Consider the following 14314-nt stretch of genomic DNA (forward strand, 5'->3'; position numbering starts at 1 on the left):
GAATTCCATCTTGATATTTCAAGGAGGTTGCTTTCTGGGTTCTTTTTGTGGTTCATCTGGAACTGAAAGATGAATATGCTAAGACATATAATAAAATAGAGCGTGGTTTGATAGCAAGCTCAATTCCAGGCCTCTCCAATAGCTGAATAAATGCAAATATTATATGTAAGTGGTGAAATGTAAGCACTATAAAGCATTTCCCCAAGGTGAAACATGGACGCACAATTCTCTCATGAGACATCAGAAAAAAATTAGTATATTCTTAACTTCCTGCTTGCATACTTTCTGTGATATACCTTCAAGATAATGTCTTTTCCAGTCCATTTTTAATTCTGGGAGAGACTTGGATGAAGTAAATCCCTCTGAATATTTTCCTAAGACAAAATCTCTTAAATTGCAATTAATATTCATTAATACAGTGTGTTGCATTATTTGAACTATTCTGTATATGATAATTAAAGCATTTATTTATTTTTTTCAGGAGGTATAATTACTGTTGATTAAATTAGTGTAGAACGAAGTAGTAATGAAGAGTGTGTGGTAGGGACTTGTGTAATTGAGCAATGGAGCAAGATGTGGCAAGCGTTAATAAACAGATGGTGCCTCCTGCTGTGTTTTGGGAGGCATTAGGCCAAGGCCAACAGATACACCCATAAGATATAAGAGCAGTATGGAAACATTCCAGAATTCCTTACTGTTATTCAGGGTATTAATAAAATATTCCTCTGAAGGATGTTTGTGGATATGAGTGTGGCTACATGGCTCTGAATTCAGGCGTGTGTGATATTGCAAAACTTTAACAAAAACAAGTCACAGACCCTCCAGTCAGCTCTGTCTTTTGAAAAATACTGTGTTGTATGTTGTGGATCCATCAGCATTGCTTGTATGCAAATCTGTAATAAAACTTTGTTTGACTTGACTGCCAGCCATTCAGCCAGTGCTAAAAGCTTCTGAGAGTTCCCCATTGGGCGTTCTGCATTCCTGAAGTGCTGCTTCTTATCTTTGCAATGCTGAAAAAGGCTGAGGGTCAGGGACATCACTGAAACCTTTCTGGTTCCTCACACATGAACGAGGGAGTATGTGTATCTCTGGGACCCTCTCCAGGCCTCTGTGCATCCAGGATCTGGGATGGTTCTAGTTGTAACACCTTCACTCAACTGTTACCATGTCTGTCTCTTGGAGTAAAAACATTAATTGTTTCTCTTTTCTTCTTTTATCCCTTTTAATAGGTAGAGGAAGAAAGGTAAGACTTCCTTTATTTATTTACTTATTTTTAAACATATTACAACTGTTAAAAAGTCTCTTGCATCTCCTTGGAGCGCTTTACAGTAAATAAATATAAGCTCTTGTAAAAGGAATTAATTCTTTTTCTCTTATTCTTCCTCGAGATGGGAAGAAGCAAATCTTCATGGAAAAAATCCTGGGATGCAGACAAAAAATCCTAGCGTTAATATAGAGAATCCCCTGACTGAAAATCCCTGCTGTCTACATCACAGGAATTCCAGTTTAAGTAGTTTGGTTGTTTCATATCTAGCAGTGCCACAGAATGATGGAAGGGACCACCATTTTATTAGAAGTCAAAGTCCTAAAACTTTCAGCTTGGTTTTGCTGAAACTTAGCTGCCCGGTGTGCACTAGGTAGCACAACCACTCTTTAAACATTCCTGCTGTATTTGTTGACACTTTGTGCTGGAGGTATGTCTTATATTCAGGTGCAAGGCATTACTGCATCTTGTCTAGACGTCCTGGTGTTGGCTTTAAACTACACGTAATTCAGGTAACAATCACAAGATAGCTGTTGCACTACTGCATATAGGGCAGAGCAGCCCCTGAGATATCGTGCGTGGATGGTACATCAACTTTGCAGCCCATCTTGCTTATCGCTGCACCTAAGGCCAGATATAATTGCAGGAACCTATATGACACCTTCTACTGGTAGGCGAACATACCCCAAATCTGTTCTGCCTTACTTCTGGTATCCCAGGGCACTGATGTGATGAGCTCTATCATAAAGTTATACCTCCAAATTCAAGTTTTTCAAAATGTTTTACATCGCTCTTTGATCTAAATCATGTTTTTAATAATAACGTTGTTTTTCTTACATTTGCTGATATATTTAATTCTATATACTTGGCCATGAATAAATGGGGCTTTGTATAAATCACTAGAGGATTGCCCAAATATCATAAAAATACTCCTCAGCCATATTTAAAGGTATGAAACCATGGTTAAAAATGGTAATTTTTTGACACCCTTCGTGCTTTCACTGTGGCATTAGTTCAGGGTGCCCCAGGCAGCTTGCATCACATCACGACTATGTTTGAGGCACCGCTAAGTAAAACATTGGCAGCTGATACCTGAGGGCTCATGTAGGTCCCCTCCGACAGACAGCTCTGTAGGTGCTGGGTATGTCTGAGTGCAGGGTGGGGACACGTGGTCCTGGCACTGCCAAAGGACTACAACGATGTGTTCCTGCACAGAGCCACGCTTCCACAGGCATCACAGCTTATGGTGTGCAATTAAATGCGGAGAAGATCTATTCTTATAGGAGAAATTAAAATGCATTCTGATAAATGAGTTTCTAAGATGGTAAGCAGCCTCAAGAAGTAATTGAAATTAATTTTAGGTTATCAAGTATATACTGTCATTAAAACTGAGTATCTATCTCTGGAGAGGTAGTTTGTGGAAATAAATGGACTGTGACCAGCTCACTACTTGCTAAATGAGGCAGGAAATTTTGTATGTTTACAAAGCCCTCATTTTCTCTTAATAAAATGGTTACCACCAGTAGGTCTAAATCCAGTTATTTTATTTAATGTGTAATCATTGTGAACACATTCAGCACACAGAAAAGTCAATTGCTAAATGCAATCCCCTTCATTCTGAGGCCATGCAACTTTGCTTTGTATTCTGCCCCTATGTTGCAGGTGGACATGCAGGTTTTGTATGTCCATGTTATGAATTCTAATTTAATGTCTTGAAGAAATGGCATCTGAATGCTGCTGTGGGCTTTGCATTTCAACTGAATCAAATCATCCCATAACAGAGCGGCAGCATGTTTTCTACTACTTAAAAAATATCATGGTCATTTCTAACTTTGTGTCTTTTTTTCATCCAGCGTGTTGAGCAGTTAGAGAAACTCAGTTAATTTATAGCCTTCATTTAATCAGTGTCTGTACTCATTAAAATAGTGTGGATTAACTATTGCAGGGACTTTAAATTAGTCACAGTTGTATCCTTAGAAAAGTCTCTGCATTTGTCACAGTCACAGGAATTATATTGGTGAAACTATTACTGTTAATTTCACTTGTTTTCTGCCATCTGATGTTTTTGCATCCTTTTCCTACAGGGGCAAAAAGGAGAACCTGGAATAGTGCCACCTGTGAGTCCATTTTTTCTTCATTTATCTACACCCCCTAGAAGTTTACATTTCAGTGCTTAATACAGAATTGCAGCAATTAAAGAAATGCAATACACATGTACAGGCTGGTAGTGAAAGTTGTGGAATGAATTACCCTGTGTCACATATGTGACATTGGAAATGCCTGTCATTTGCATTTTGGGAAAAGAATCTTAGAGTTAAAAGTGTCATAATCTTTATAGTTAAATTCTGTGGAGGTATGGTGGTATATTAGTGTTTGGAAAGAGTAGAAACATTAGGGAAAATGATATAAATTCTCCCTTTCTATCTTTATTGTTATACATTTCTGGAATTATAGAATCATTTACGTTGGAAAAGACCCATAAGATTGTCAACTTCAACCATCGTCTAACACTCAAAAACATGCTAAAGTCCACTGCTAAACCAGGTCCCTAAGTGCCACATCCACATATGTTTTAAGCACCTCCAGGGATGGAAACTCCACCACCTCCCTGAGCAGCCTGTTACAATGCCTAACTATTCCTTCTTTAAAGTGTGGAGACAAAAGACTAGGTAAATAATTGAGACTAAATCATTGTCATTCACTTATTTATCTCACTTTTTTTTTTTTTTTTAATTTTCCCTTTGTATAGAATAACAATGATATTTCTTTATAGGCATAACGTTGTGTGGTAACTTTAATTTCTATTGCCTTCTTTAGGTTTCCGGAATACGAGGCCGCCCAGGACCTGCAGTGAGTATTTTCTGAACTTCTGTTTCTCTGATGATAGCATTTTCCACTTTCTGCCACTTCTGTTTTGTATTTGTGAGAATGATGTGAAGGAAGAATCTTCCATGCGTGTGATGGGGGGCATTGTCTGCCAAACTGCTGAACTTGAGGAGGTATCAAAATTATGGGATTTTGTACTAGTGTCAGGTCAGCCAATGCCCGAAGCAAATGGATGTGTGCTTGTAGAACATGCATGTCTGAGGACCTTTGAGCAAGGTTGTTGCTGGGGAATGCTTTTCTAACAGGAGTAGAAGGAGATGCAGTATGCTCTCCAGCTGCAACTAAGCAGAGAGCAGTTCTGGACTAGCAGGAAGGGCGTCTCAGACCTGTGCAACTCACTATTGATAGACTTCAGCATTCAGAAAACCTGTGCTAAATTAAGCTATGGAGCATGTGAGATATGAAACCATTTTGTAGATCTCTGCATCCTGGTTCTGTTCCATTCAGGCAATGTGCATTTCAGAAGAGATAACTGAATATTCAGTGGTCATAGCTGTTTCCTTTATGATCATGTGGGGGGAAAAAAAAATCAAAAATTAATTTTCAAATAAGCATAGTGTTTCATATCTTCAGAGCTTTATAAGTCGTTAGCTACTTTAAGAGGTGTTCAATATTTCTAAACTTTCTTTTAGGGACCTCCAGGTTCACAAGGACCACGAGGAGAACGAGGACCTAAGGGAAGACCTGTAAGTTATTAAATATTTTTAAAAATTAAGTTCTGGACTAACCTTAAGAGGTTAGATTGCTTTGAACTTTCTCCATGTCTTTGAGAGTTACCAGAGCTTTCCTCATATCTTCCAAGAATTAACTAACAAACAGAAAAAATATTTATATCTCACCATCTCTGGATGTTCTGAGATAACTGATAGAAACTTAGCAGTATTTCCACTAAAAGCCATAGTTTTTCAACAGTTACTTGAAGCAGTGTCTGAGAGTACAGTTTTCTCCAGGATTTAAAAGACCAAAGAAAAAAAAATCTAGAACATCATCTTCCTCTGTTTTAAGAACTTGCTGTTTTTTTTTGTTGCTGGTTTCTGTTGTGTATCAGCAGCTGTGTGGACTTTGTGGATCAGAGTATTTCAGAGAAGACAAAGCTCAGGAAGTTAGCAGGAGTTAATATGTGACTACATATGTTGGTATGCTGGTGAATAATATAATCAAGATTGCTCAGTGGAAATAAAGACTTCATAAGGGAATTTCAGCGTCTGCATGTGGAGAACCACAGAAAGGCCAAAAGGGAGTGCTGAAAATACCAAAGACGACACGTTCCTGTTGAAAAAGCTAGGGCAAAATGCAGAAGCTGTTTTTAGCAGGTTTTAAAGAATAGTATCATTGTAATTTCTATGTGGATATTTTCCTATCCCTCAGGAGAGAGCAAGCCAATACTTAACGTATTTTGCTTGAATAACAGAGCTGTGTTTTAGGCATAGGTCTAAAATTGACTCTTTTTGCTGTTCCTCCAGTGAATGCCTGTTGTCCATAGATGGTAATGACAGTGCTTCTAAAGACATGGAATAATTGTGTAGCCTCTTTGAGTTGGATGCCAAGCCACTGCTCCTCTCTGGATCACCTTAAGACCTTTGTCTGATGAATTGCTATCAAGATACATAAAAGAATTCTTGGAGTAATTGTGAAACCTTGTCATTTGCAGAGGAATCTTGACTGTGTTTGCAGAGATATCTGAAGTGTCTTCCCAGAGTGCAAGTTTATCAATGAGACACTAAATTTCTGGTCCTGTGCCATGAGTTCCTTGTGTGTCTTTACAGAGTGGTGGCTAGAAACACTTAAAATATCAAAAGGCTGTGAAAAGTTTTGAGTTGCTTTGACATTCATTATTAACAGTGCTTTGAAGGGATATCAAGGCATTAGGAACCAGTCAGCTTCTTTGAAAACATAATGTCAAAGGTTTTGGTGAGACTGTGTGTGTCAGGGTATAGATCAGAGAGCAAAGAGTAGTACTTTAGATAGGGAGTGGCTGCTAGTGCAGGATTTGTGAATTTGGGACTATTAGCATGTAATTTATTTCAAATTCTTTGGTAGCATAACAGTGAGAGAGAAACAGCAAGGCTAGAGTGTGCTTGGATTTACAAAATACATCTGGGGAGGGGGAGTTTTAGACTGTGATACAATTACATGCAATTACAACTAATCCTTTGAAGACAGAAAATAATCTTGAGCATGCTCAGAACCATCAGTGCATTTTTTTTTCAGTATGCTTTTATACTAGATTGTAATTGAAGTAGCAGTAAAATAGATAGTAGTTTCAAAGTGCTCTACTGTGAATTGCATTTCCTTTTATTCCATTACAGGCAAAATCTGTACTAATGTTTCCTGACCAGCAGCAGCAACGGGCCAGAATTATTAAACTGTCATTATCCTGAATACATGTTTAAAGGATGCCACCTTGTGGCTTGTGCTAGGTTTTTAATATATTTGTTAAACCTCACTACCGTGAGTTGGTGGAAGACGATGAAAGGTTTTTAATACGCATATAAATTCATATATATTATTAATTATAATCAATATTTTATTAAAATACAATACAATTTGGTTATACACCATCAGTTAGTTACCAGCTATAAATACAAACAAGCTTTTCAGGGACTTTTGGGGTTTTGAGGTAGGGGTGGTGGCAGTGTTGCTCTTGAAGCAGGATTGGTAACTAAAAAAGTAGTTCCTTTCCTAAGACGGAACTAAAAAGAATATTCCTTTTTCTAAATCAGATCTTGTTAATGCATCTCAGTTTGGGTGTTGAAAATAACTAGTTATTTTATAGAAGTCTGATGAATTCTTTCAGGCAAATCTGTGTTTTTCTGTAATGCATAGCTGTGTTTTCCTTTTGTGCTGAGAATAAAGGAAAGAAGACAACTTAGGCTTTTCCTCCTTCAGACATTATACACTTTTAGGTTTGGCAGTGTATAGTTATATTTTTGATAGAAATACTAGATAATAAAGTTTTTTGAAAGAACTTTCTGTTCCTATCCAACATGCAGCAATCTGTACATTAGTTTCAGAATAGCATCTGTTTACAACTCATGTTCTGCAAGTATATGTGTATGTGTATTTGATACGAAAAAAATGTCCTCTGATTACCAGGCATATAGAAATTCAGGTCATAAAGATATATTGAGAAATAAGAGGAGAAAATTAGCTTGTTTGCTGAGAGTTTCCAGGAATCCTATTGTCAGTACTATGTCAATGTAGCTCTTTCCCAAAGAATGCTTTTTCTTTAAAGTGCACGCTATACTAGTTCAAACTATACTAGTTCAGACCCTAAGTTCCACTGAAATTTGTTGCAGACTGCATGGAAATACAGGCCTCATCTCATGGAAATACAAGCAATCTGTCTGATTGTGTTTGTAAAGATGAGTCATTGAGACAGGCTTCCAAAGTTTTCTGTGTAAGGATTCTTAACGTAGAAGAGCTCATTATACAGTATAATTTTTTTCCTCACTCTTTTCCAGCATTTTTCTTCCAAATGAAGAAGGCAAGTGTGACAATTAATTTGAAGTCCATGCTTATGATTGAAGTATATATGTATTGGCCATACTGCCATTGATTTTGTTCCATTAATGTCTTATTAGCTGCTTCTGTATTTAATCTTGGTTCTGACATAACCGCATTGTCATCATAAGATGAATGCAGTTTAGGAATCAAAAGTGAACGATAAAAATGGGAGCAATGGAATAGCCTCCCAACCTATTCTGCAAACACTAATTAGAGAAAACATCAACACCAAGGGAGTTACTCTGCATTTTTGGCAGTGGAAGTGTTGGAAATTCAGTAATAGTATGAGCTAAACCATTTGTGATGTCAAGAGGTTGCAGAAATCAGTCTTGCTGGAATTTTCTGAGTGTGTATTATGTATGTGCACAAATTTGAGCTATCTGTATTTTATAAATAAATTCTTGATGTTCTATATAATGCACAGCAGTTTATCAGGAATAGTATACCCGAATATGAAGTTATAGGAAGCCTAAGTTTCTAGAATAGCCTTTGAGAGAAATTGCTCCAATTTACTTGTGTGCTGGATTCATAACTCATTTTAGTCAGTGCTACGGATCTGAAAGTAAGAATAGATGTTGATGGATGTTTTTTTTGAAGATCTTTCTTTGCAAATTTGGATTTATCACAAATGAGACCATTTGCCATTTATAAGGCTTCTCCTGAATACCTGTGCGCACACTCTGCATTTATTATTTTCTTTCTAGGGTCCTCGTGGTCCTCAAGGGATTGATGGGGAACCTGGTATCCCTGGCCAGCCTGGTGACCCTGGTCCTCCCGGACACCCTACCCACCCAGGACCAGACGGACTAAGCAGGGTAAGTTTTTCAGTTGGTTTGATAGAAAGCAGAGTGAGTGTCTGGATAGGTTCACATGATATAGAGTAACTTCTCTATGCTTCAGCAAATACAGAAAACTATGTTCATCATTCCTGCGTCTCAATAATGAGGGGCAGCGGCTAGCAGCAATGCAAGTTTTGCTGAAAATTGGAACACGCTGAAAAGCTCTGAAAGGACACACCTTTCACAATGTATTTTAACAATTAGAAAAGCCAAGGTGCCCAAATCTAAGTAGGGTTCTATTAAATGCAAAGGTTCAGGGAAATTGATAAACTAAATCAGGAATACAGAAGAAGAAAAAAAAAAAGATATATTTCAGGAAATAATCAATAGGGTAATTAAAATGTGGTCAAGTCTATTTCTTGCTGAAATTAATCAGACCAACACTTAGATGATTAAGTCAGAAATTATCTATGGAAAGCCATGTTAACCAGCCCTAGATATGTAAAATGCATTCTGCAAGGCTTATTTATTTTTTTTCCCCCAAAATTCTGTGGAAGACTAATTATGATTGATAATGAAATACATATGTGAATTTCTGAAGTATATTCAGTTAAATGTTTGTCTCTATTTGGAAGGTAGCTGTTTTGATTTTTGCCTCCATTGTTCCTGCAACATTACTGAAAACTTTCATTATATTGCTCCAATAAACTGCATTATTAGCTGGAATATTAGGTAGGCCAACAGCCTGCAAGTTTGAGCAACATGTCTTGATTTAAACAACTTTGCAAATAGTCCTAAATCTAGCAGGTTCAGCCCAATTTAATCTCTTCAGCACAGAGAACTGCAGAAGAACCAGGATGGGTGATAGACCACCATCCTTCATAAATTTCCACAGAAAAAACGGAAAACTAGGTCTGGCCAGAAATTTAAGGCATTTTTGTTTTATGTTTCTGTTTCTGAAGTTAGGCAATCTCCAGTCTTTAAGAAAGTGTGTTTGGAGATGAGTCTCAGAAGACCTGAATATCCATATGTGCTGTAGCTTGTTCTCAGACATTCTAAGCTCTGACCTGCCATGAGCGAGTATCTGTCTCTGAACCAAACAAAATAAAACTGTTGATTTCAACTACATCTGCAAGCACGAAAATGGAAGAATGTCTGAGTTCGCCTTGCTTTAACTCATTTGTCATGAATGAACAGCAGTGGCCTTCGACTTTGCTGGATAAGGGCAACAAAGTCAAAATACTAATATGCAGTCATAAAATTGGCTACATTTTCATTTAATTTCAGATGTTTCTGAACCTGAAGCACAGTAAGTGAAAACAAATCAATCTTAGAAGAAATGAAGTAAATTGCAGGTGATGCTAAGGTGTGATTCATATTTGAGGGCAGTGAAAGAAATCTAATTATTTTCAAGGGAAGCTTTCCTCTTTTTAGGTCATCTTCCTATTTGTTTATTATTAAAGTGGGTGTACAGTCAGAATAGTAAGCAGACAGCATGATGCATTTGACTGGTTTTTTGATGCCTTAAACCACATCAAATGTATAGGAAAGAAGACTTTAATGACTGAAATAAGAATTTACTTGTGAGTGCTGCAAAGCCAATGTAAGAAATGAAAAGTTAGTTGCATAGAATTTTGCCTTGTGAATCATCAATGTGACCGACACCTAAAACCACCCATCATATTTTTTTCAGCCATTTGCAGCTCAGATGGCAGGACTGGATGAGAAATCTGGACTTGGTAGTCAGATGGGACTGATGCCCGGTGCAGTGGTAAGACCAGATTAGCCCTGTACTGTCGAAAGTCTGAAGTGAAGTGCAAATACAAAAACCAAAAGTAGAATTCTGTTCAACGTCCTATACATCTAGAACCTGAATATACAGAATTTTCTTGTGTGATTTTCCATAGTACCTGAAAACAATGGAAAAAGCTTATTCTGTTAAAGTGAAAGCTTTTTGTCCCATCCCCCTAGCCTTCTTGCTGTCTTCTTTCTCTCCTTCCGAAATATAGCAGCTATAACAAATAAGGTACAGAAAAACAAACAAACAAACAAACAAAAACCCTTCTGATTTTCTCATTTCTTGAGTCACTGCAGAGGAACTGAAGAGTGTCAGGTATAATGCAAAGCAGAACAAACAAATATGTAACTTTGAAGGCTCTTTTTCATGTTGTGACATCAAAGATAGTTATTTTTGGTAGCAATTTAAAAGAGTATTTCTGAAACCAGCTGTGAGCTTATTATTTTAAGACAGACATTCTCTTTCTCCAGTGGGTCCAGTTTTATGATTGGAATCTCTCACTGTTTAGATATGCCCTTCACTTTTTAGTGTAGCGAGAACAGTGGTAACATGGATTTTTTATTTTTTTTTTTTTTACCATCTGTAAAAAACATTTTGCCACCCTAAGCTGTCTCTGTCTGAACTCTTTTGGTTAATTTTGAATTTTTTACTTTTTACTCTGTGTACTATGTGTATTTATCACATTGTGAAGATACTGTTAGCTTTTTTTTTTTTTCCCCCCTGTATTTTTTAGCATTCTTTCTCAAGGAAACTGTCCTTCAGTGATTGCATTGTCCATGAGTTTTTCTACTTGCATCTTATCCATCCAAGACCCCACCAGTAAACTTTGAACTGTTTTAACACTGTTTGAAAGGTTCTCAGTAAAACTCAGTAACTGACTGTCATTCAGCTGATCCACTGTGTTTTGGTTTTATTGTTGATCAGAACTTTTAAATGGCCTATGAGTAACTCTTTTGCATTTGGTTTGCAAAAAGGATTTAAAATGCAATGTAAAAATTTGTAAAAATGAATGTGTGTGAAAGATGACCTCTGTCAAAATGCAAGTTATTGCCTGCTATATATTTTTTGTATTGCTAGAAAGAAGAGCATTACATTCAGGATTATTTTTATTTCATAGGACAAGTTACAATGAGGCATGAAATTTTTCTAAAAATACCATGAAAACGTAAAGGAGAATTTTCTGTAACAAACATCAACCATTTAGAAGCTGTTCTGGTATTTTGTGTGATTCATGAAAATGCATCCTTCCATTGCTGTTTGTTCCTGCTCATGGCCGAGAACAGCAGCATGAGTTTATTTTGACATTAATTCCATTATTAGATTAATATAAGTAATGATTTTCAATTCAAGGGGAGACTATTCTCTCCAACTGTACTTGTAGTCTTACATTTTTTTTCAATATAGTTATGCATTATAAGGCAATTTTGCTGTCAATGCAGAATGAATATTAGTTAGGGAAGTGTGATTTTCAGTGTGTAACAATTTATGGTTTTGATAGGGTCCAGTGGGTCCAAGAGGTCCTCAGGGTCTCCAAGGAAAACAAGTAAGTGTTTCATATCATGGGATTTAAGATAATTGGACAAAGAAGACAAATCACATAGCAACTTGTATATGTAGAAGAGAACTCAGCTCTGAGACATATCTGTCTTGAAGAATGGCTGAATGCATCTTCATCTAGATGTGAACCTAAATATACTGCTCTCGAGCTCTGCTCCAGTTGTACTCTATAGACAGAAATTAACTTGGAAAGAACAATGAATTAGACACTTAAAATGGTTTTAACCCAACACACATCTTTTAATGAGTAAACAGCAATGAAAATGGTGGTTGAGTTATTTTCAGTATTAGGATGGTGTTAGCATCCAGTGGGTTTTGTGTATGGCTGATGACTTATCCATCAAGCTTTAGATCTTAGCATCCACCTTCCACTTGTCTTGCAGAGTGAATTGTTTCTGAATTAGAATCCAGACTGTTCCATGGTCTGTTGTTTACCTGATCATGGATTTTAATTTGCATCCTTTTATGTTTACTTTTTGGAATTTGTAATTGTATTTATGTCATTAATTTTAGGGCGGTGCTGGCCCCACAGGCCCACCTGGTGAACCTGGAGATCCAGGGCCTATGGTAAGGCAAAATAAATACAAACACTTCTACAATAAAAGAGTAAACAATTTATTATACCTCCTTACTATAGAAGAGTTTTTTTTTTTTTTTTTTTTTAATGTTGTCTCAACCAAAGCTATCAGGTAACTACTACTTCAGTCAAGAGTTGAGGGGTGCAAAGCATGTTGTCTTGTATCAGTGAATGTGAATTGTTTTGTATATGAATGATAATTATGATTATTGTAAACAATCGTTATGACTTTGCCACCACAGATCTGAGGATGATTAAGCACTTGTAACACTGTAGCTAGTAGGTGTTTCTATCATACAAAGGTAGATAAAAATACTCATTTTTTTTGGAATTGATATAATGACTAACGGTAAAAGGGAGAGTCAATCTGGGAACAACAACAACTGATATGTATATTTTTTTTCTCCTGAAAAATCCATCCTATGTTCTTATATAACTTAATGCTCGTTTCTTAGGGACAGGATGGTTAGAAAGAGCACCACAGAATTTAGCAGGCATGTTTTGGCATAAAGTCATCCTTTCTCTACACTTGTTTTTGTAAAACACGACTTTCAGATAGAGCAAATAGCTATTTTAGTGATGTCTAAATTGACTTCTCAAGAAATATATTTATTCCTTAGGGTCCAGTTGGTTCTCGTGGTCCAGAAGGACCTCCAGGCAAACCTGGTGAAGATGTAAGTTTGTTATTCTTCATTTCTTGTTTTATTTTTAATAAAAAAAATACTGGCTTCTTTGAGACAATGACTAACCAGCAGATGTTCCTGTCACAGCTACTCTTTTCTACTTCCTTTTCCTTCTAATCATACTTCTCATTATCGCAGTATCATAACTATAACTGTAGCAATGGATATTTTCCAGAACATCCTTTCTTCTCGTTACATGTTACCATGATAGCTGTGGTTTAAGCACTGTCTTTTTATTGTTTCTTGCCTCAGCCAGTTCTTCAATTAAGATATCTCTCTTGAAATCAACCTTGATACATGCTTGATTATATACATATATATCCAGATTTTTGGGATCACATGATGAGCTAGAAGAACTGTAATGATAACATTTACCCAGATCAGGACAATAAAATTTTACTATTTAAAAACTTAATAGTTTATTATATCCATAACTGATTTTATGACTATGTATACATGTATATTTATATTACATGTATAAATACATGGATATAAATAAATATGTATGTACCTCACAACAGTAACCTAAGAATTTTCCATTAGACATATATTCTTTGTTTGCAAAGTATGTTAGATCTATCTGAGTTGTAAATTGTTACTGAGAAGTGAGATGAAACCTGAAGATGCCAGATGATTTAGTATAGAAATCACCATAGTTTCTGTAATTTTGCTTTCTTGTAAACTGTACAAGAAGTTATAAGAATCTTTGGAAACAGTTTATTCTCAATCCTCAATGCACTGAAACTAAATCTCAATATTACTTGAAGAACTTGCTCCATTTCCATTTATGTTTGTATGGGGTACTTTAATCGCATCTGTGATGTGTTTTACTGTGTCTCTGTCCAGAAACTGTTTTTCTGAAGCCTTTCATATTCCTGCAGTCCAGTGTCCTGGATGTATTTGAACTAACTGATGCATGTAAAGGGATATTTGGTTGTGGCTGTGGAGGACTTTGAATAGTCCTTAAAATATGCTTGTTTAGTTCTACCATATTTTATTTCCTATTGCATCATGGAGAAAATAGTTACTGATTTAGAATTAAATGATACCCATTTAAAAACAGAATTTGAGTAGAAGAAGTAATGAGCTATAATGCAAACGGTTTTCAATTGCTGCTCCTAATGAAATTTAAATTTGTCAGCATAGTGATGGCAAAAGTTTGCCTGGTTAATTCCCAGGAAAACCACATTGCAGCACCACCTTGTGATGCTGAGGTGCGTTTTGGACTCAATCTTCAGTTTCCACAATTCTTTTTTAAAAACA

General features: G+C 36.4%; 1 protein-coding gene across 1 annotated transcript in view; it reads left to right on the forward strand.

Annotated features, from left to right (window-relative positions):
- Window positions 1–14314, forward strand: part of COL5A2 (collagen type V alpha 2 chain) — a 106320-nt gene that overhangs the window by 54108 nt on the left and 37898 nt on the right. Inside the window, exons 3-11 of the mRNA XM_080598782.1 lie at window positions 1230–1243; window positions 3349–3381; window positions 4082–4114; window positions 4783–4836; window positions 8362–8472; window positions 10130–10207; window positions 11733–11777; window positions 12305–12358; window positions 12989–13042. Coding sequence (XP_080454908.1) covers window positions 1230–1243; window positions 3349–3381; window positions 4082–4114; window positions 4783–4836; window positions 8362–8472; window positions 10130–10207; window positions 11733–11777; window positions 12305–12358; window positions 12989–13042 — 476 coding nt within the window. The remainder of the gene's footprint in view (window positions 1–1229; window positions 1244–3348; window positions 3382–4081; window positions 4115–4782; window positions 4837–8361; window positions 8473–10129; window positions 10208–11732; window positions 11778–12304; window positions 12359–12988; window positions 13043–14314) is intronic.

The sequence above is a fragment of the Anser brachyrhynchus genome, assembly GCF_964034855.1.
Source record: "Anser brachyrhynchus genome assembly, chromosome: 7".
NCBI lineage: Eukaryota > Metazoa > Chordata > Aves > Anseriformes > Anatidae > Anser > Anser brachyrhynchus.